The 20,781-nt window shown below is 32.7% G+C and overlaps 1 protein-coding gene across 1 annotated transcript; it reads left to right on the top strand.

Moving 5' to 3' along the window:
• Window positions 1-5,333: 5,333 nt before the first annotated feature.
• On the top strand, window positions 5,334-20,416 carry LOC143245440 (adenosine deaminase-like). The gene is made up of 6 exons (XM_076491805.1): window positions 5,334-5,419; window positions 9,110-9,363; window positions 15,194-15,339; window positions 16,545-16,786; window positions 17,372-17,498; window positions 19,973-20,416. Exons 1-6 carry the CDS (start codon window positions 5,394-5,396, stop codon window positions 20,087-20,089), a joined length of 912 nt encoding a protein of 303 aa, XP_076347920.1. The 5' UTR covers window positions 5,334-5,393; the 3' UTR covers window positions 20,090-20,416.
• Window positions 20,417-20,781: the final 365 nt, after the last annotated feature.

The raw sequence follows: 20,781 nt of genomic DNA, 5'->3' as shown, positions 1-20,781 counted from the left end.
AAGCAGTGTGTCTAAATAATGGATGAATATTATTTAAAAAAAAACGTCATAAGCAGTGTGTCTAAATAAAGGATGAATATTATTTTTAAAAAAACGTCATAAGCAGTGTGTCTAAATAAGGGATCAATATTATTTTAAAAAAAAAACGTCATAAGCAGTGTGTCTAAATAAGGGATGAATATTATTTTAAAGAAACGTCATAAGCAGTGTATCTAAATAAGGGATGAATATTATTTTAAAGAAACGTCATAAGCAGTGTATCTAAATAAGGGATGAATATTATTTAAAAAAAAAACGTCATAACCAGTGTGTCTAAATAAGGGATGAATATTATTTAAAAAAAAACGTCATAAGCAGTGTGTCTAAATAAGGGATGAATATTATTTTAAAAAAACGTCATAAGCAGTGTGTCTAAATAAGGGATGAATATTATTTAAAAAAAAAACGTCATAAGCAGTGTGTCTAAATAAGGGATGAATATTATTTAAAAAAAACGTAATAAGCAGTGTGTCTAAATAAGGGATGAATATCATTTTTAAAAAAAACGTCATAAGCAGTGTGTCTAAATAAGGGATGAATATTACTTAAAAAAAACGTCATAAGCAGTGTGTTTAAATAAGGGATGAATATTATTTAAAAAAAAAACGTCATAAGCAGTGTGTCTAAATGAGGGATGAATATTATTTTAAAAAAAACGTCATAAGCAGTGTGTCTAAATAAGGGATGAATATTATTTAAAAAAAACGTCATAAGCAGTGTGTCTAAATAAAGGATGAATATTATTTTTAAAAAAACGTCATAAGCAGTGTGTCTAAATAAGGGATGAATATTATTTTAAAAAAAAAACGTCATAAGCAGTGTGTCTAAATAAGGGATGAATATTATTTTAAAGAAACGTCATAAGCAGTGTATCTAAATAAGGGATGAATATTATTTTAAAGAAACGTCATAAGCAGTGTATCTAAATAAGGGATGAATATTATTTTAAAAAAAAACGTCATAACCAGTGTGACTAAATAAGGGATGAATATTAATTAAAAAAAAACGTCATAAGCAGTGTGTCTAAATAAGGGATGAATATTATTTTAAAAAAACGTCATAAGCAGTGTGTCTAAATAAGGGATGAATATTATTTAAAAAAAAAACGTCATAAGCAGTGTGTCTAAATAAGGGATGAATATTATTTTAAAGAAACGTCATAAACAGTGTGTCTAAATAAGGGATGAATATTATTTTAAAAAAAAAACGTCATAAGCAGTGTGTCTAAATAAGGGATGAATATTACTTTAAAAAAACGTCATAAGCAGTGTGTCTAAATATAGGATGAATATTATTTTAAAGAAACGTCATAAGCAGTGTATCTAAATAAGGGATGAATATTATTTTAAAGAAACGTCATAAGCAATGTGTCTGAATAAGGGATGAACATTATTTAAAAAAAACGTCATAAGCAGTGTATCTAAATAAGGGATGAATATTATTTTAAAAAAAAACGTCATAAGCAGTGTGTCTAAATAAGGGATGAATATTATTTTAAAGAAACGTCATAAGCAGTGTATCTGAATAAGGGATGAATATTATTTTAAAGAAACGTCATAAGCAGTGTATCTAAATAAGGGATGAATATTATTTTAAAAAAAAACGTCATAACCAGTGTGTCTAAATAACGGATGAATATTATTTAAAAAAAAACGTCATAAGCAGTGTGTCTAAATAAGGGATGAATATTATTTTAAAAAAACGTCATAAGCAGTGTGTCTAAATAAAAGATGAATATTATTTTAAAGAAACGTCATAAACAGTGTGTCTAAATAAGGGATGAATATTATTTAAAAAAAAACGTCATAAGCAGTTTGTCTAAATAAGGGATGAATATTATTTAAAAAAAACGTAATAAGCAGTGTGTCTAAATAAGGGATGAATATTATTTTTAAAAAAAACGTCATAAGCAGTGTGTCTAAATAAGGGATGAATATTATTTAAAAAAAACGTCATAAGCAGTGTGTCTAAATAAGGGATGAATATTATTTTAAAGAAACGTCATAAGCAGTGTATCTAAATAACGGATGAATATTATTTTAAAGAAACGTCATAAGCAGTGTATCTAAATAAGGGATGAACATTATTTAAAAAAAAACGTCATAAGCAGTGTGTCTAAATAAGGGATGAATATTATTTAAAAAAAAACGTCATAAGCAGTGTGTCTAAATAAGAGATGAATATTATTTAAAAAAAAAACGTCATAAGCAGTGTGTCTAAATAAGGGATGAATATTATTTTAAAGAAACGTCATAAGCAGTGTGTCTAAATAAGGGATGAATATTATTTTAAAGAAACGTCATAAGCAGTGTATCTAAATAAGGGATGAATATTATTTTAAAGAAACGTCATAAGCAGTGTATCTAAATAAGGGATGAATATTATTTAAAAAAACGTCATAAGCAGTGTGTCTAAATAAGGGATGAATATTATTTTTAAAAAAAACGTCATAAGCAGTGTGTCTAAATGAGGGATTAATATTATTTTAAAAAAAACGTCATAAGCAGTGTGTCTAAATAAGGGATGAATATTATTTTAAAGAAAAAGGTCATAAGCAGTGTGTCTAAATAAGGGATGAATATTATTTTAAAAAAAAACGTCATAAGCAGTGTGTCTAAATAAGGGATAAATATTATTTTAAAGAAACGTCATAAGCAGTGTATCTAAATAAGGGATGAATATTATTTTAAAGAAACGTCATAAGCAGTGTATCTAAATAAGGGATGAATATTATTAAAAAAAAAACGTCATAACCAGTGTGTCTAAATAAGGGATGAATATTATTTAAAAAAAACGTCATAAGCAGTGTATCTAAATAAGGGATGAATATTATTTTAAAGAAACGTCATAAGCAGTGTATCTAAATAAGGGATGAATATTATTTTAAAGAAACGTCATAAGCAGTGTATCTAAATAAGGGATGAATATTATTTAAAAAAAACGTCATAAGCAGTGTGTCTAAATAAGGGATGAATATTATTTTAAAAAAAACGTCATAAGCAGTGTGTCTAAGTAAGGGATGAATATTATTTTTAAAAAAAACGTCATAAGCAGTGTGTCTAAATAAGGGATGAATATTATTTAAAAAAAAAACGTCATAAGCAGTGTGTCTAAATGAGGGATGAATATTATTTTAAAAAAAACGTCATAAGCAGTGTGTCTAAATAAGAGATGAATATTATTTTAAAGAAAAAGGTCATAACCAGTGTGTCTAAATAAGGGATGAATATTATTTTAAAAAAAAACGTCATAAGCAGTGTGTCTAAATAAGGGATGAATATTATTTTTAAAAAAAACGTCATAAGCAGTGTGTCTAAATAAGGGATGAATATTACTTAAAAAAAACTTCATAAGCAGTGTGTTTAAATAAGGGATGAATATTATTTAAAAAAAAAACGTCATAAGCAGTGTGTCTAAATGAGGGATGAATATTATTTTAAAAAAAACGTCATAAGCAGTGTGTCTAAATAAGGGATGAATATTATTTTAAAGAAAAAGGTCATAAGCAGTGTGTCTAAATAAAAGATGAATATTATTTTAAAAAAAAACGTCATAAGCAGTGTTTCTAAATAAGGGATGAATATTATTTAAAAAAAAACGTCATAAGCAGTGTGTCTAAATAATGGATGAATATTATTTAAAAAAAAGTCATAAGCAATGTGTCTAAATAAAAGATGAATATTATTTTTAAAAAAACGTCATAAGCAGTGTGTCTAAATAAGGGATGAATATTATTTTAAAAAAAAAACGTCATAAGCAGTGTGTCTAAATAAGGGATGAATATTATTTTAAAGAAACGTCATAAGCAGTGTATCTAAATAAGGGATGAATATTATTTTAAAGAAACGTCATAAGCAGTGTATCTAAATAAGGGATGAATATTATTTAAAAAAAAAACGTCATAACCAGTGTGTCTAAATAAGGGATGAATATTATTTAAAAAAAAACGTCATAAGCAGTGTGTCTAAATAAGGGATGAATATTATTTTAAAAAAACGTCATAAGCAGTGTGTCTAAATAAGGGATGAATATTATTTTAAAAAAAACGTCATAAGCAGTGTGTCTAAATAAGGGATGAATATTATTTTAAAGAAACGTCATAAACAGTGTGTCTAAATAAGGGATGAATATTATTTAAAAAAAAAACGTCATAAGCAGTGTGTCTAAATAAGGGATGAATATTATTTAAAAAAAACGTAATAAGCAGTGTGTCTAAATAAGGGATGAATATTATTTTTAAAAAAAACGTCATAAGCAGTGTGTCTAAATAAGGGATGAATATTACTTATAAAAAACGTCATAAGCAGTGTGTCTAAATATAGGATGAATATTATTTTAAAGAAACGTCATAAGCAGTGTATCTAAATAAGGGATGAATATTATTTTAAAGAAACGTCATAAGCAATGTGTCTGAATAAGGGATGAACATTATTTAAAAAAAACGTCATAAGCAGTGTGTCTAAATAAGGGATGAATATTATTTAAAAAAAAACGTCATAAGCAGTGTGTCTAAATAAGGGATGAATATTATTTAAAAAAAAAACGTCATAAGCAGTGTGTCTAAATAAGAGATGAATATTATTTAAAAAAAAAACGTCATAAGCAGTGTGTCTAAATAAGGGATGAATATTATTAAAAAAAAAACGTCATAAGCAGTGTGTCTAAATAAGGGATGAATATTATTTTAAAGAAACGTCATAAGCAGTTTGTCTAAATAAGGGATGAATATTATTTTAAAGAAACGTCATAAGCAGTGTATCTAAATAAGGGATGAATATTATTTTAAAGAAACGTCATAAGCAGTGTATCTAAATAAGGGATGAATATTATTTAAAAGAAACGTCATAAGCAGTGTGTCTAAATAAGGGATGAATATTATTTTTAAAAAAACGTCATAAGCAGTGTATCTAAATAAGGGATGAATATTATTTTAAAGAAACGTCATAAGCAGTTTATCTAAATAAGGGATGAATATTACTCTGGAATTTTTATATGTCCCTTTCGCCTACATGTCGCATTAAGTACTTTTCAGTTTGAAAAAATCAATACATGTTGTGAAAGATAAAGGATAGAATATTTATGAAACTACCGGTATTCAAGCTTTGCGTGAAAAAAAGTACATAGATGAGAATTTTATTATTTCTGTTATTGTTGTGAGACGTTGTTGACACATGAATCATACTAACTAATTCGTAATTTTGTAGTAAAAATATAAAACCTTTCCACAGAAACTTATTTACACTAGTAAATATTCCAGGAACAGTAGCCGTAAGCTGCCTTTCAAGACGCTGGACGAATTCAAGGAAAAATGTGTAACAAAGGAACCAAGTACTCTGGCTAACTACTTAAAACCAATGGCCTGGTACTTGCCAATAATCAAGTAAGTAAATAGGTTTTCATCAATAGTTTATCACGTAAGGTAAAATAACTTACTGAAGATCATTAGGGGGTGTGAAAACGAACGACCCAAGTGATACACACAGCTCCTGTCTTGTCTTAAACGATTTATTTTAAATGCTTAAAGTTTAGTAATCATGTGTAGTAACCTCTATAACGATATATTATGCACATACATACTAATAATACTCTAAAGAGATCGCTCACATTTAATGTATAACAATTCCAAAATTGATTAAACAGCTACTGTTAGATCTACTACTTACCTGGGCTAGCTCAAAAAGGCTCGGACTATTGTTAAAAGATTTCTCCAGCGTACTTAACTTGTCTGTAAGTATCCGCTTTTGATATTCCGATAAAAATACACACAAACACACATATGTAAATATATATATACGTACAGGTGTAATACACATTGCGCAAAATTCAAAAGGAAACAAACAAACTATTCTTTTACTGCTAAATTAGGGAAAATTAGAGCAGATATCCCTCGTGTAACTTTGTACGAATTATAAAAAAAAACCTCTTACATGTATCTCTCTTTCTCATTACATTTTAATCTGCAAATTGACATTATGATTGATATTTTACACTTTGTCTTATGATAACTTATCATGAAAGAAAACTATATTTACATATGCGTGTAATAATATAATTTTTCTTCTTCAACCTCTAACGCCTTTCCAATCTACATATTGCCTCAACGATGTGAACTACTGGTAAAATAAATCAGTTCAAAAGTAGGTTCGGCGAGCGCAGACAGTTCCCGAGTAGATTTGGACAGTTATTTGAACAAATCAAACCAATTCTGTTTGATTCTATATTTGGAAAAGAAACGTGAAACATATCTTAATTCTACACTTTTATTTTGCTGCCAGTGAATTCATGGATATACAAAATGACAGAAAAGAAATGACTTATCTGGAGTGGATCAGAAATAATAGTGACTTATGCTATGTTTAGTGACCATTTCGTTTATTGTCAATTTCACTTTTGGATCAGTTTTAATCCAGTTTTTATTACAATTATTTTTGTAGAGGGGTGAAGGAATTATTGTTAAAATAATATTAGGCGACATTCCTTTTGTTTTACTGGAAATATATTATTATTAAAGTAAGTTGTTTAACTAGTGAAAGTATTTCTGTTTTATTCTGGAGTCAGTGTCTTTGGTAATTTTATTATCAGTTGCGTAACCTTTTGAAAACTTTATTTCCATAAGTTTCATTTCGTTATTTTGATTAGATTTGATCGTATAGCTTATAATTAAAATAACTATTAATCCTCTGCATCAATCTATACAACAAGTTTTACTTTTCACTTTAACTTTTTTGTGTGGCTTCATTTAATATCGTGAGCTTTCTACAGTGTTCTTCTCCATTGTCTCTGTCTTGATGGATGACATTTTATACTGGAAATACTCTAAAACATATCACAGATAACATTTTTTTTTCTTTTCTTGTTTTCATATTATTCTTCGTATTTTGTAAGTCTAAAAGACTTTGGGGTAATGTTATCTGTGCAAATTTCAAAGATTGTAAGCCTATTGTCACATTCTTCTGAAGATTCGTAAAACTAAACGTGCTTACGCACCACTGAGGCCAGAGTACAGTTTTTGACACTATGTTGACTAAAACCAGATTCAAAAAGTACCTAATTATGAGTAACACACTGATTCTTAGAAAGAATTATGAACAAATTTCCTAGTAATAAGGTTGAATGTCGGTGATTACATGATATGAGAAGGTCGCGAACTTCATCAGTAAATATAAAGAATAGGACATGAAACACTGTGTGGTACTTGTTGTTGTTAAGTACAGACCTACACGATGGGCTGTTTATAATATGCCCACCGGGAGTATCTAAACCCGGCTTTTAGCTTTATAATATTTTAGGTTAGCCACTCAGTTACTGGGAGTCTGTCCGATAACAAGTTAATGAAAGAATATCTTTTGTTGTTAATATGACGTTTCTTTTGTGTATGTTAAATTCGATGACAGTTTTCGAAATTCTCTGCACCTCAACATAATATACACAAAAAATTACATTAAATTTTTAATAGAAAACTAATTCAGTTTCGTTGATTATTCATTAAGTTTTACGACTATATTATAAAAAGGAATTTACTGAAATGATTTCTCAATAGCGCTAAGTAACAAAGTTTTTACTTTTTTATGTGACCTGGGTGATGAAATTTTCAAATTTACCCATTTTCCAGAACATTCCAGGTAGATTTAGTATTGAGACCTCAATGATTTGATAAGAGATCTTGGTCTAACAAAGTCGAATGCCGAGCATTTGATTTGACATCTAAGCTCAAGGAGTGAGATTTGTTAGATAAAAGTGTGGAAGTCGCAAGTCAGAGGAAGCGTCACCGACATTTTTCAAGCTTCTTCACTCGTCAAGATGTGCTCTGCTTCTGCCACAATGTATCCAGTTTGTCCGAGGCAATTGGAATTGTATGTAACCCAAACGAGCTGTGCCTATTCATTGATAGCTTATCCAGAAGCTGCAAAGCTGTGCTGCTCCATAATGGGAATAAGTATCCGTCTCTTCCCCTGGCTCATTCGGTGCACCTCAAAGAGGAATGAAACAGCGCCAAAATCTTGCTAGAAACCTTGACGTATGATGAGTATGGCTGGGAGGTTATCGGAGACTTCAAAATGGTAGCATTTCTGATGGGTTTCAAGGAGGCTTTACCAAGTTTCCTTGTTATCTTTGCCTTTGGGACAGCAGGGACACCGCAGCGCACTACAACAAGAAGCACGGACCACAACGAACCGAGTTCTCTGTAGGGAGGCACAATGTCAAGTGTGAGCCACTGGTGGACTTCCAGAAGATGTTGTTCCCACAATTGCACATAAAATTGTGTCTTATGAAACAATTTGTCACAGCTTTTGATAAGGAGTCTGCAACCTTCAAGTACCTTCGAGATTCTGGAGTGCACAGAATTCCCAAGAAGTTCAATAGGAAGGAAAAAAGGCTTGGGGCACTTTGTCGCAGTGGTTCGGGGCTTCTCGGGCAATCATAAGACCGAAAATTATGTGAAACTGGTTGAGGCTCTGGTGAAGATCAAGGGCAAAATGGGCTGCAGGATGACACTGAAACTTTATATCCTTGACACTCATCTTGATAAATTCATGGAGAACATGAGAGCAAACTCAGAGGAGCTAGGCGAGCGCTTCCACCATGATATACTGGTCTTTGAACGCCGCTACCAAGGGGCGTATAACGAAAACATGATGGGAGACTATATTTGGGGACTGATACGTGAAAGTGATTTACATGACAGTCGCAAATCTCGAAAAACTACTCACTTCTAAACATTTTTGTATAACTTTAGTATAAATACATGTAAATCTTGATTCATATGTTGTTTTATTCAGACGTTATGTGAATGAAAATGTGCAAATTTGCCCGTTTTACATAAAAATAGGTTAATTTCTAAATTTCATTATCCAGGTCACAAAAGCAAAGCTTGAAGGGAATAATGGCCATTTCCTGTACTTTTACAACATAAGCAATTAAGAAATAGCACATACTATCCAGGAACAAAATTTATATTACATAGAGTAGTCATAAAAGGTGCTTCTTTATGTATAGAATGTAATTATTTTTCAATATTATAATTTATGAAACATGGAACATAATAAAACAACTTTGTGTAATCCTTCAGAGGAAACTGCACAGCTATTGAACGTATAGCTTACGAGATGGCTGAACAACAGGCCAGCGAAGGCGTGGTATACAGTGAGGTCCATTATCGACCTGCAAACTTGGCCAACATGAATACCAGCGATGATCTCTTCGGTACTGAAAGGGTAACCTACAGAAAGGTTCTCGAACTAGTAACGAAAGGGTTTCAGCGAGCAGAAGAAGATTATGGCATAAAAACACGTTCTCTCCTTAACTGTGGTAGAGAAAATGCTGGTAATGAAAAATTGTTACTGTTTAATATACGTTAGGCTAAGCTTCTAGTAATAATATAGTTGTAGTTACTGTTGAGGTGTTTAATTTTGAAATCTCTATTAAGCAGCTTTTCTTCTTTTTTGATGCATATAGAAGTGGTTGCATCAGAGACTACAGCCATTTATCGAAAGACCTAGTCGCTCCTCAAAATGTATTTGAGAAAGATGATTGTTATGTGATAACTTAAGTGTTTTTAAATGGTTACCGTGTTTTTTGTCTTGCTTGATCTGTATTTTACGAGTGAAAACCTAGGAAAATGAAGAGGGTGTTAAATGGACTTTGTTCAAGCTAGGTTAAGTAAATTATATACCTAAATTAACTTTGAAATAAAAATGTGTGGCTTGAGTCGTGATTCATGAGAGACTAGGTAAATACCCCAGTTTCCAAACTCTGCATGTGATCTACAGATTACTGGTAAACTGTATTCTGTTTAATTTCACATGACTGCAAAGGTAAGGTTATTTCCATATAGCTATGATAGACTAGCAAAATAAAAGGGCCTACCGTCATCCCTTTTCTGGCTAAATAGAGATTTACTGATAGTAGTCACCATTCAAATAACATATTTTGTTTTAGGCATTTGTGATGTATTTACCACGAACATTTTATAATTTAATGACTACGACAAGGAGGTAAGGAAAAGCCATGAATTTAAATTTAAAACTTCTTTAAAAAGATAATTAATTAAGTAACAATAATATAATGAAACAAAATGCATATATGATAAATAAAATATTAATATAAACGATAAGTTACAAGGAGAAACATGATTTTTATATTTCTTTAATTTATTTTATTTAATTATTAGTAACTTTCAAATTCATATCTTTTATCATAATTACCGTTATGTTCATATTTACATGTCAACGTTTTAACCTAACATTTAAATTTGGCATTAACACTGCTTTGTGTTTATATAGGAATTTGGTATGAAACCTGATACATTTATTTTGTATTAATTATCTGAAGACTATATAAATTACTTACCTTTACATCTTCCTATCAAGAAGCACATTTCAATGGAAGTTTGTATGAACTCTCTATAAAATATTAATATATGTATTTATATTATAATAGAGGTGCTATTTTACTACTTTTCCCGGCATGGCCAGGTGGTTAGAACACTCGATTCGTAATCTAAGGGTCGCGAGTTCGAATGTTTTCACACCAAACATGCTCGTCCTTTCAGCCGTGGGGCGTTATAATGTGACGATCAATCCAACTATTCGTTGGTAAAAGAGTAGCCCAAGAATTGGCGGTGGGTGGTGATGACTAGCTGCCTTCCCTCTAGTCTTACACTGCAAAATTAGGAACGGCTAGCACAGATAGCCCTCGAGTAGCTTTGTTTGAAATTCAAAAAACAAACAAAGTACCTGAAAATTCTAGATTAAACATAAACTTGTGTTATTACATTTCTCTAGGGATACCTTTTCATATAGCAAACTGCTTATTCTTTGTTACAAAAATGGCTCAGAAACTAGTTTTTAAGTTTAAAGGAGTTGTTTCATTGTCTGCAGTTGCATTGTCACTTTCATAGCTGTCTTTTATAACAGCTGTTTTTTACTATTTCGAAACATAAAATGAATACGTGATACGTTACGTAAATCACGTACATCTTAAATATATCTCAGTAGTAACATTTTTCACTGAAATAAGATCAAATAGGATTCTAAATAGCCACGGCTGTAATTAGATTTCAAATATATCGAGAGATTAAGCTATTTAACTTGAAAAAAAATTGGCAGCCATTCTACAAATCACTATGTCGTTGCTAATAATCTTTTTCAGATTTTGTATTTTTATTTCTTGTAAACACCATTTAACACTCAGTTCTTGAGTAATAATAACTGTTTACGGATTTAGTGTAGTTTCAGATAAATATATTATATGAATTTATTGTTGTATAATAAGTCTGCAGATTCATCTATTTTATTCCTTAGATTCTCCCGATATTGTTAGTTCTCAAATATTAGATTACTGTTTGCTTAGAATTCTTTCAAATATATTAATGTCAAAACCTCCATTTTTTTTATTCAATTTTTACTATTCGGATTTCTATCCCAACACCGCTTATCGCCATTACTTCTGATGAGTTATAATTTATGGTAAATGTACCTTTACTGTAATTTTATTAAACAAGATCTCAGGCCATGATTTTAATAATTTTGTATAGTCCATAGAATCTTTTTGGTTTGAGCAAGAACCACCAGTTAAATTTTTTTCACAAATACCGGATTTGCATCAAGTGTGTGTGTGTTTTTCTTATAGCAAAGCCACATCGGGCTATCTGCTGAACCCATCGTAGAGAATCGAACACCTGATTTTAGCGTTGTAAATCCGTAGACACACCGTATATAGTTCATAATATAAACTGCTCAAAATATTAATTGAACACGTACGTTTTATTATGTAATTTATCTCAGTGTTCCAAATGTGATAATAATTTTAATTTTTTTAGGTAATTTACTTCATTTCAGTTCCATCTGGGTCATTTTTTAATGCGTGATGAACGGTAAAATATGGAGAAATAATTTTTTTTAAATGACCAATATTACCAAAACTGATATCTCATATAAAAATACTTTAAATAGTTTCCTTGCGTTTACTCAAGAAATGTTTTAAACATTCAATATCAAATGTGACCTCCACGGACTGTGACACACTTCTGACACCGATTTGGCACACTTTGAATCAGTCTATCAATGTTATCTTTTGGTATGGTAGCCCACTCGTCTACCAGGGTTTGTCGGAGTTCCTGTACATTCTGAGAAGGGCGTTGGTGATCACCAACACGTCTCGACAACATACACCAACAATGTTCAATTGGATTTAAATCTGGAGATTTGGCGGGCCACTCAAAAGTCTCTATACCTTCCTCGTCAAGGAAGTCCATACAGTCTGGCGACGTGGGCTCGCGCGTTAACCACCATAAGAATGAACCCGTCGCCGGCAGCACCAACAAAAAGTCTTACAATGGGTTCCAGAATTTCATCTCTATACTGTCGTGCGTTAAGAGCATCCCCGTAGAGTATGAGTAATTTCGTGTGGCCACCCAAGCATACGCCTGCCTGGCTGCACGGGTCGCGCTGTCAGAATAACGCCTCTTGCAGGCCGTGTGACTCTAAGGCGCCCTTCGTGCAGACGATTGCGAACTGTTTGGGTCGACATACGGGTTCCAGTGGAAAGATGACGGTCATTTCATAGTGGTCGAGCCGTAGCTAACCTCACGGCCTTGACCTGGTCTCCTGCCATAAGAGTTCGTCTCCTGGTAGCATTGCAAAAGTCACTTGATGACGCTTGGTGATACACCGACGTGCTGTGCTACCCTCCTTTGGGTCTGGCCATCCTCCAGCATCTGGACCGCCCTCACCATCTCATTTTCTGTCAGATGGCGCCTGACTGCTTGGGTGCAGAAGACGAAGGTACACACTGACAAAACGAGCCGCGAAAGATTCATGTTGGTGTTTGTTTCGAAAATTAATGAAGAATGCATAGTTTCACGCAACAACCTTGTTTAGGGTACCTTGAGTAGTATTTTCCTTGAGTGAGGTGAGTTTTGTTTGAGTTGCTTCAAACTTCACTCGCAAACTTTAATACACTTGAAGACGAATTGATATGTTTTTCACGCATAAATTTAGTTATGACAAAATTATACTGAAATATGTATTTGCTCCTTTAAATTTTTTTAGCAGTATGTATTGGAAATATCATTAACAATTATATTAGGTATTCTTTCACGCTGATTTTAAATAAACTCATTTTTATTTCATTTTAATATATTTTTATCTTTTTTATTCTCCTAAATTTTGGGCTAGAACTCTTATTTTATGAATTTAATTTTCTTGTTTTTTTTTAACTTCCTTTCACGTCTTTCCTGGCCCGGCATGGCCAAACGTGTTAAGGCGTGCGACTCGTAACCTGAGGGTTTGCGGGTCCGCATCCCCGTCGCGCCAAACATGCTAGCCCTTTCAGCCGTGGGGGCGTTATAATGTAATGGTCAATCCCACTATTCCTTGGTAAAAGAGTAGCCCAAGAGTTGGCAGTGGGTGGTGATGACTAGTTGCCTTCCCTCTAGTCTTACACTACTAAATTAGGGACGGCTAGCACAGATAGCACATGTTTGCCGGGCTCTTCCTTGATTTGAGCTTTTTGTCTTCATTATGACCTTTTTCTTTAGATTGACACTTATATTTTCACTACTTTCGTATCTATTTATCACTTCTTAATATTTAAATTTTATTTTGATTTATCTTAAGTATAGGAAAGTGTAGCATAAAGACAAGATTCAGTACAAGTTCACAAAACCACCAAACCTAAAGTTATTTATGTCTGCTACATTGGACTATCTGCAACATCTATAACAGGGAATTGAATTTGGACTTTACAGTTGTAAGTCCTTAAAGTTACAGCTCTCCAACTGGGGGATTTAATTATATCAAATTTAACCAAAATCACCGTTATAAATCTCTCTGAGGCATGACATTGTTGTCGAAATCTCAGACTTTATCTGAATAATTGTATTTGATCTTGGCACTTATAATGCACTAATAATCCTGAACACAGAGCAGTTATTTGTTTTGATTTTTGGCATCAGAACAAAAACCACGAGTCCACCGGATTAACAGTCCGAGTACATTAAACATTTGTCCCAACACACTCTTGTTTGAGGCCCTGCATGACCAAGCGCGTTAAGGCGTGCGACTCGTAATCTGAGGGTCGTGGGTTCGAATCCCCGTCACACCAAACATGTTCATCCTGTCAGACGTGGGGTGTTATAACGTTACGGTCAATCCCACTATTCGTTGGTAAAAAAGTAGCCCAAGAGTTGGTGGTGGGTGGTGATGACTAGCTGCCTTCCCTCTTGTCTTACACTACTAAATTATGGACGGCTAGCACAGATAGCCCTCGAGTAGCTTTGTGCGAATTTCAAAAACAAACACTCTTGTTTGTTTGTTGTTGTTCTGTAATTAAAAGCTTCACAGTAAGTTATTTAATGACCACGAAGCATCAAACCTATAAATGTAGCATTGTAAGTCCCTAAACCTACAGCTGACCCACTGGGAATCAGCTCGTTTATTATTAAAGTACGTTAGTTTAAAAACTATGAGCTACAGAGTTAATCATTAAGATATTAAGCAAATTATTTCTAAACATGTTAAATTCCACAGCGGCTCAGCAGTAGAACATGAGGTTTAAATCACTAAAAGCCAGGTTTTATTGCTTGTGGTGACGGCAGATCATATTTCTCTTTGAGTAAATTAACAATGAACAACAAAAAAAAAAAAAAAATTATTAATAAGATAAAATATTTTTTATGGTATTCTAGACAGTTTAAGGAGTTCTTGCCCAGAGAGATTGATGTGAACGTTTATTGTATTAAGAAATGAACGGAGAATTAGACGGCGTAGAATGGTTATTTCATCCTTTTTTATCAAAATGAACTGAATAAAAATGTTGCGATTTTATCTTTTCTAAAAGTATGTACAGGACAACTTTACAAGAATATTATGTGTTTTAATTAGTTCAAATGTTAATTGATAACTGAAATTTAATATTAATACGTGATTTCACGAAAACATATTGGGTGAGATTTGAATAATAGTAGATTTTCAGAAGTATTACGAATACCCAAATAAATCTGTTGCATCTCTATAGCTAAGAACGTCTACTTATCTCTTTCTTATTGTTGTTATGTTTAAGTTCTGTGGTCTTACTTAATGTACAAAAAAGTAATGTTTTTAATTATGCTATTTTTCTTGGCAAACAACTTCCTTGACCCATTTTTTTTCAGATGAAGCTCGCGAGGTTTTGTCACTGTGTGAAGAATTCAAAGACAAGTCCGTTGTTGGGATTGGCCTAAGTAAATCTTGGATTGGGCCAAATCCGGATTTGGAAGGAGAAGAGGGATTGAAGAAGGAAGTGATAGAAGTATTTCAAGTACGTACCGTGACACTTGATAATACTGTTGTTACTGTAATATCTCCTTGTCAAAGAGAATCATTGAGTGAAAAGTTTGGTTAACTAAAACTTAATAAAGATGATAAGGGAGGTAAGTGTTTCTTTTCCAACCTCGTTGAGGATAGTGCCTCGATAAAAGAAAGAGAACATATTATTAAATATTTATAGAAATATTATTAAGTGGGAAGTCTTTTACTTCCCTGGTTGTAAAGAGTGTTAAATTATTGGTTCTTTAATGAAATCTATCAGTACAAGTAAGTTCTAAAACACGTTGATAAAATTTTAGCAGCTACTTAAAAGTGAAACGTGATGATCATCTGAAGGACTTCTTTTCCTTTGTTTTATAATACTATAAGATATTGCATGTACATGTTCGTAATGTATTTATAAGTTTGTTATAATGATGAATAAAATATATTCCTAGTGCTGGAAAGGAATGAATTAGATTAAAACATCATTTTTACAAGATCCTATAAGGATGTTGTAATTAGAAATAATGAAGATAGTAATAAAATAAGACAATTCAACTAGACTCTACGATTAAAAACGTATAAGGCGTTTGTTTTTTAATGTAATTTAGTTCATTTAACAGCGACCTGAGTGGATGGTTAGTCAATTAAATAAATAACTTTTCTATAACAAACAAAACTGCTAACTCATAAATTTTAATAACAACGGTGTTGGATGCGACGCGATTTGTAACCAAGCTCTAAACATGATACTACTCTTGATAGATCTGTCAAAACAAAGTTTGAGAAAAAATATTTAATTATTTACACTTGAAAAAACGCAGATGCAAAAAAAAATACTAGTACCATCCCAAAGTGAATATTTATTGTATCGTAAAATCTAATATTTTGTACACGGTTACACCATGTATCAATATATGTTAAAATAAACATATATGTTTTAATTCTTAGAATCATTTACCATGACCTAGAAAAATGAAACTGCTAAAAAGGGAAGAATTTCTCTGTAATGTTGAATCTCATAGCATTTTTTGTGTGTTTGTTTTTCATCTACATCTAAGGAATCCATCTAAAGTTCACCAATAGTTACAGCAGTCAATAACATAACTGTTAACATAACATATAAAGTTTAATTTCAAGGAATTGAAAGTAAAAGCTTTACATAAAACGATGGAATAAAATGTGCCCTTCTTTTTTATTACTATCATCCAACAGAGGGCAGCACAACTAGGAATCCACAGAACAGCACATACAGGAGAAGCTGGACCTCCAAGTAGTGTCGACAGACACGTGAAATTCCTTCAGATAGAAAGAATCGGTCATGGGTACAGGGCTTTAGGTGATAAAGCGCTCTATCAAGACTTACTGAAGAAGGGTATCCATTTTGAAACGTGCCCTCATAGTAGCTACCTTACTGGTGCTGTTCCTGCAAACTGTACTAAACATCCAATTGTCAAGTAAGGGGCATTTGTTTGCAATAACACTTCAGTTTCGTTATGTAGTATTTGGAGTACTGTTGTTTTTTATTATCCAATTGACGATATTTCGTTGCTATAGTAAACACGTAAACAACTATCAAGCACAGGTCTACTGAAGTTTTTCACACTTTTAAACAGCTGAAAGTATGATGTGAATATAAATACTTTTATTCAAGTATCATACTTGAAGCGGAAAACTGGCGCTAACTATAACCGATCAATATTTTCTAATAGTCTTTTTCTATTGCTCTAGGACTCAGCATGGTTTCGTTATTTGGATGCTCAATTCACAACGTGCGAGTCTTGAATGAAAGCCCAGCATCAAACATGCACGCTCATTTGACTACTGGGGCATTGTAATGTTACAATCAATCCCACATATCTTTTGTTTGTATTCCAAAAGTTAGAAATTGGTGGTGTTAATCGGTTGATTTTCCTCTGATCGGCTGCAACATATAATCTTAAGATATTAATATATTTGGCTGAGACAAATCAAATATGCATATTGTTTTGTCAAAACCTTTGAAAAGATTTACTTTTGATGAATTACATCAATCGTTACAGGCTTGCCGAAGACAACGCAAACTTCTCAGTTAACACAGACGATCCTTTACTGACTGGGACGACTCTAGATGATGAATATCGTTTGCTCCAACAAAAAGGACTGAAGGACTTCGATATTGTTCGAGCGGTAAGTAATACAGATGCATTACGAACAATTTAAAATGGTTAATTCATTACACTGCACAACAAAGTTTTTGCTTCTTGAACACTGTTGGGTGTTCCTTATAGATTTTTTGGCTACTGATCACGAAAATCACATCCAAATTTGCCCATCACGTACCGTTTCATCGAAATCTTCAGTTTTGTCACGTTTTTCTTATATTTGTGTCCAAAATTTTCGTTTCTGTAAGAGACCTATGAACAATGTTTTGTGCAGTCTGAGCGTGAAACCAGCCCAGGTTGAAAGCTGTTCTGTGGTTGTCCGAGCATGCCTGAGCAAGCCAAAGCCAGCATGACACTGTCTTAGCAGGCTATAAAAGTGACTTGCATATACAGATGCTGCTTATTGGATTAATATAGACCTTATAGTGTGTACGTATTGTTTTAGCATATAGCGTTGCCTCAGTAGCACTGTAACAAGTAAGTTAGATCTTATAGACGTTTTACAGGACAAAAACTGTTACTTCTGTTTGACTAGTGTGTCTTGTTTCTCTGCCAAAACAAGAAGTCAAAAGCCGAGTTCGAGACTGCAGGAATGAATGTTTACTGTCACCAGGGACGAAAATTTCTGTTTTTCGAAATGATATAACCAAATTCTTTGCACAAGTTGACAGTCTCTGTTTCTGTGTTGACATCGAAGGATTGTTCTTTGCTGTGGTTGTGACCATAACCCGCAAGAGTGGCGTCTCTTCATTGATTCATTAGTGTTAAGCCTCAAAGATGTTCTGTTAAACAATGACAACGTTCACCCTTCAATACATGTTGGCCATGCAGCACACATGAAAGTAACCTATGAGAACATGGAAATGTTGTTCAAGCACATCCAGTACAGCAAGTGCAACTGGAATATCTGTGGAGATCTGAAAGTCTTTGCTCTGTTACTGGGACTGCAGCTCGACTATACAAAGTACTGTTGTTTCATCTGTGAATGGGACAGTCGTGCCAAAGAGTCACATTATTTTAGACAGAACTGGCCACTCCGTAAAAAGTTAGTTCCAAGAGAGAAAAATTTGGCGCATGAACCGCTTGTCGACCCGGCAAAGAGTTTCTTGCCTCCTCTTCACATAAAATTGGGACTTATGAAGAATTTCGTGAAAGCATTGAACAAAGAAGGCGAAGGTTTTCGTTATTTAAAACAGATGATCCCAAGAATAACTGAGGCCAAGATCAAAGAGGGCATTTTTGTGGGCTCTCAGATCAGACATGTTATGAGTTACAAGCGGTTCAAAGATCTGTTAGTTGGGCAGGACAAATTGCCTGGAAAGCCTTCAGAAACGTTGTTGACAATGTTTTTGGCAAATACAGAGCCCCACATTACATTCAGCTGATAGACAAACTTCTCAAAGCAAACAAAACAATGAAGTGCAACATGTCACTCAAGATTTATTTCCTCCACTCACACTTGGACTTCTTCCCGCAAATCTCAGTGCTGTCAGTGACAAACACGGTGAAAGGTTTTGTCAGAACATTGCTACAATAGAAAAACGATATCAGGGCAACTGAAATACGTCAATGGTTGCTGACTACTGTTGGACACTGCAACGTGATGCACCGGACATTAAATACAAACGAAAATCAGGAGCAAAACACTTTTAATTATGTTGAATTTAATAGCATATTAGAAACATAAACGCAATTAAATACGTTATTGCCGGTAAACAGTTAACTGTCTATTTCTCAGAGTTCCTACGTGATGAAACAAAACCAAAACTATATTTGTGCATACCCACCAGGTACCTGTCACAATCAGCAGAAACTTTTCAGGAAGCAAAACTTTTCAAAAAAATTGTTGTGCAGTATTATTATTGACATTCAAAACAAGCTATGAACTTTATAAATAAACACCAATTACAAACTTTTGCAGCATTATTATACATTTAAACAACTAATAATAAATAAATATACACCGAGTTTAAAATGAAGGCAAAGAAAATAATAATTATGTTAACAGCTAATACTTTGTGTATGTGTAAAAAATGTAAATTTTTTTTTTCCGAAAGTGTGTGTGATTTTTTATAGCAAAGCCACAACGGGCTATCTGTTGAGTCCATCGAAGGGAATCGAACCCCTGATTTTAGCGTTGTATCTTTTGGAAGGAAATATCCTTGAAATTCATCAATAGAGACTTTTGAAACAATTTTATTTTGTATTCATAACACATAATTCACATAAACTGTGCAACACTTACAAATAAATTTTCGTCAACATGAGTTAAGCAAAAATGCTGTAATTCTTTATTTGTTTTTTTTTATTTTTTAGGTCGTTGTTATTCAGCTATATTACATAAAGTTACTTTAACTTATCTATTCCGTTTTTCAACGTAGCGATAATAAATATGTTTGTCTAATCATAAATATTTAATTCTTAACAAACGTGCACGCACTAATATTGAAATTTTTACATTCTGGTTCAAGCAGTAACAAATTAAAATAATATTTTCAGAATTTCAATGCTGCTCGGTCTTGCTTTTTGCCACACCAAGAGAAGAAAGATCTTTTTGACCACCTGAAAAAAGTTTATGGTATAACAGATGAATCAGTTTTGCAACAATCTGAATAAGAACTTATGTCAAAAAAACACAGCTGGCTACCTGTTGTGTCCACTGATGGGAATCAAACCGGTAATTTTAGCGTTGTGAATCCGAAGACTTACCGCTGTTCCAGCAGGAAACTTTACATTGCGAGAATAATTCAAATAATATTTAAAATATATATATATATATTATTGTAATTCATTGGGTTAGGTTTGTGGTAATGCTGTTATATAGTAATCGGATCCTTTTCTTTGAATAAAGTTTATTTTTTGAGTAGGTAAAGCATTGTTTTAAAATATTTGTAATAAACATTACGTATTCTACAAATTTTATTTTGAACACGCCGTCGCTCAGTGTTAATGCTAGGCGCTAAAAAATAGGGTTTCGACATTCTAGGTGAGTACAACAGTTAACCAATTGCAGTGAGTTGCGCTTCACAACAAACAAACAAATAACATTTTTCAAACAAAAATGACATTGTTTATTACTCATATCTCAGAACGGCTGGTAGGGTTATTAACACTGTTATTGATAAGGAGAGAACAACGTTGTGACCTTCCTAGGTCATCTTCAGGTTTTTAACATGAAACATTGTTTGTGAGCTCTATTTAATAAGCATGTTACAAGATTTCTTTTAGATGTGAGGGAGATAAGGCTGTCTAATTGTGTTAGGAGTCTCGTATTTTCTGTAGATTGATGTATGGAATCCATTATTGTT

The sequence above is a fragment of the Tachypleus tridentatus genome, chromosome 2, assembly GCF_004210375.1.
Source record: "Tachypleus tridentatus isolate NWPU-2018 chromosome 2, ASM421037v1, whole genome shotgun sequence".
Taxonomy (NCBI): Eukaryota; Metazoa; Arthropoda; class Merostomata; order Xiphosura; family Limulidae; genus Tachypleus; species Tachypleus tridentatus.
The sequence above is the reverse complement of the archived record's forward strand: the minus strand, read 5'-3'. Positions and strand labels throughout refer to the sequence as shown.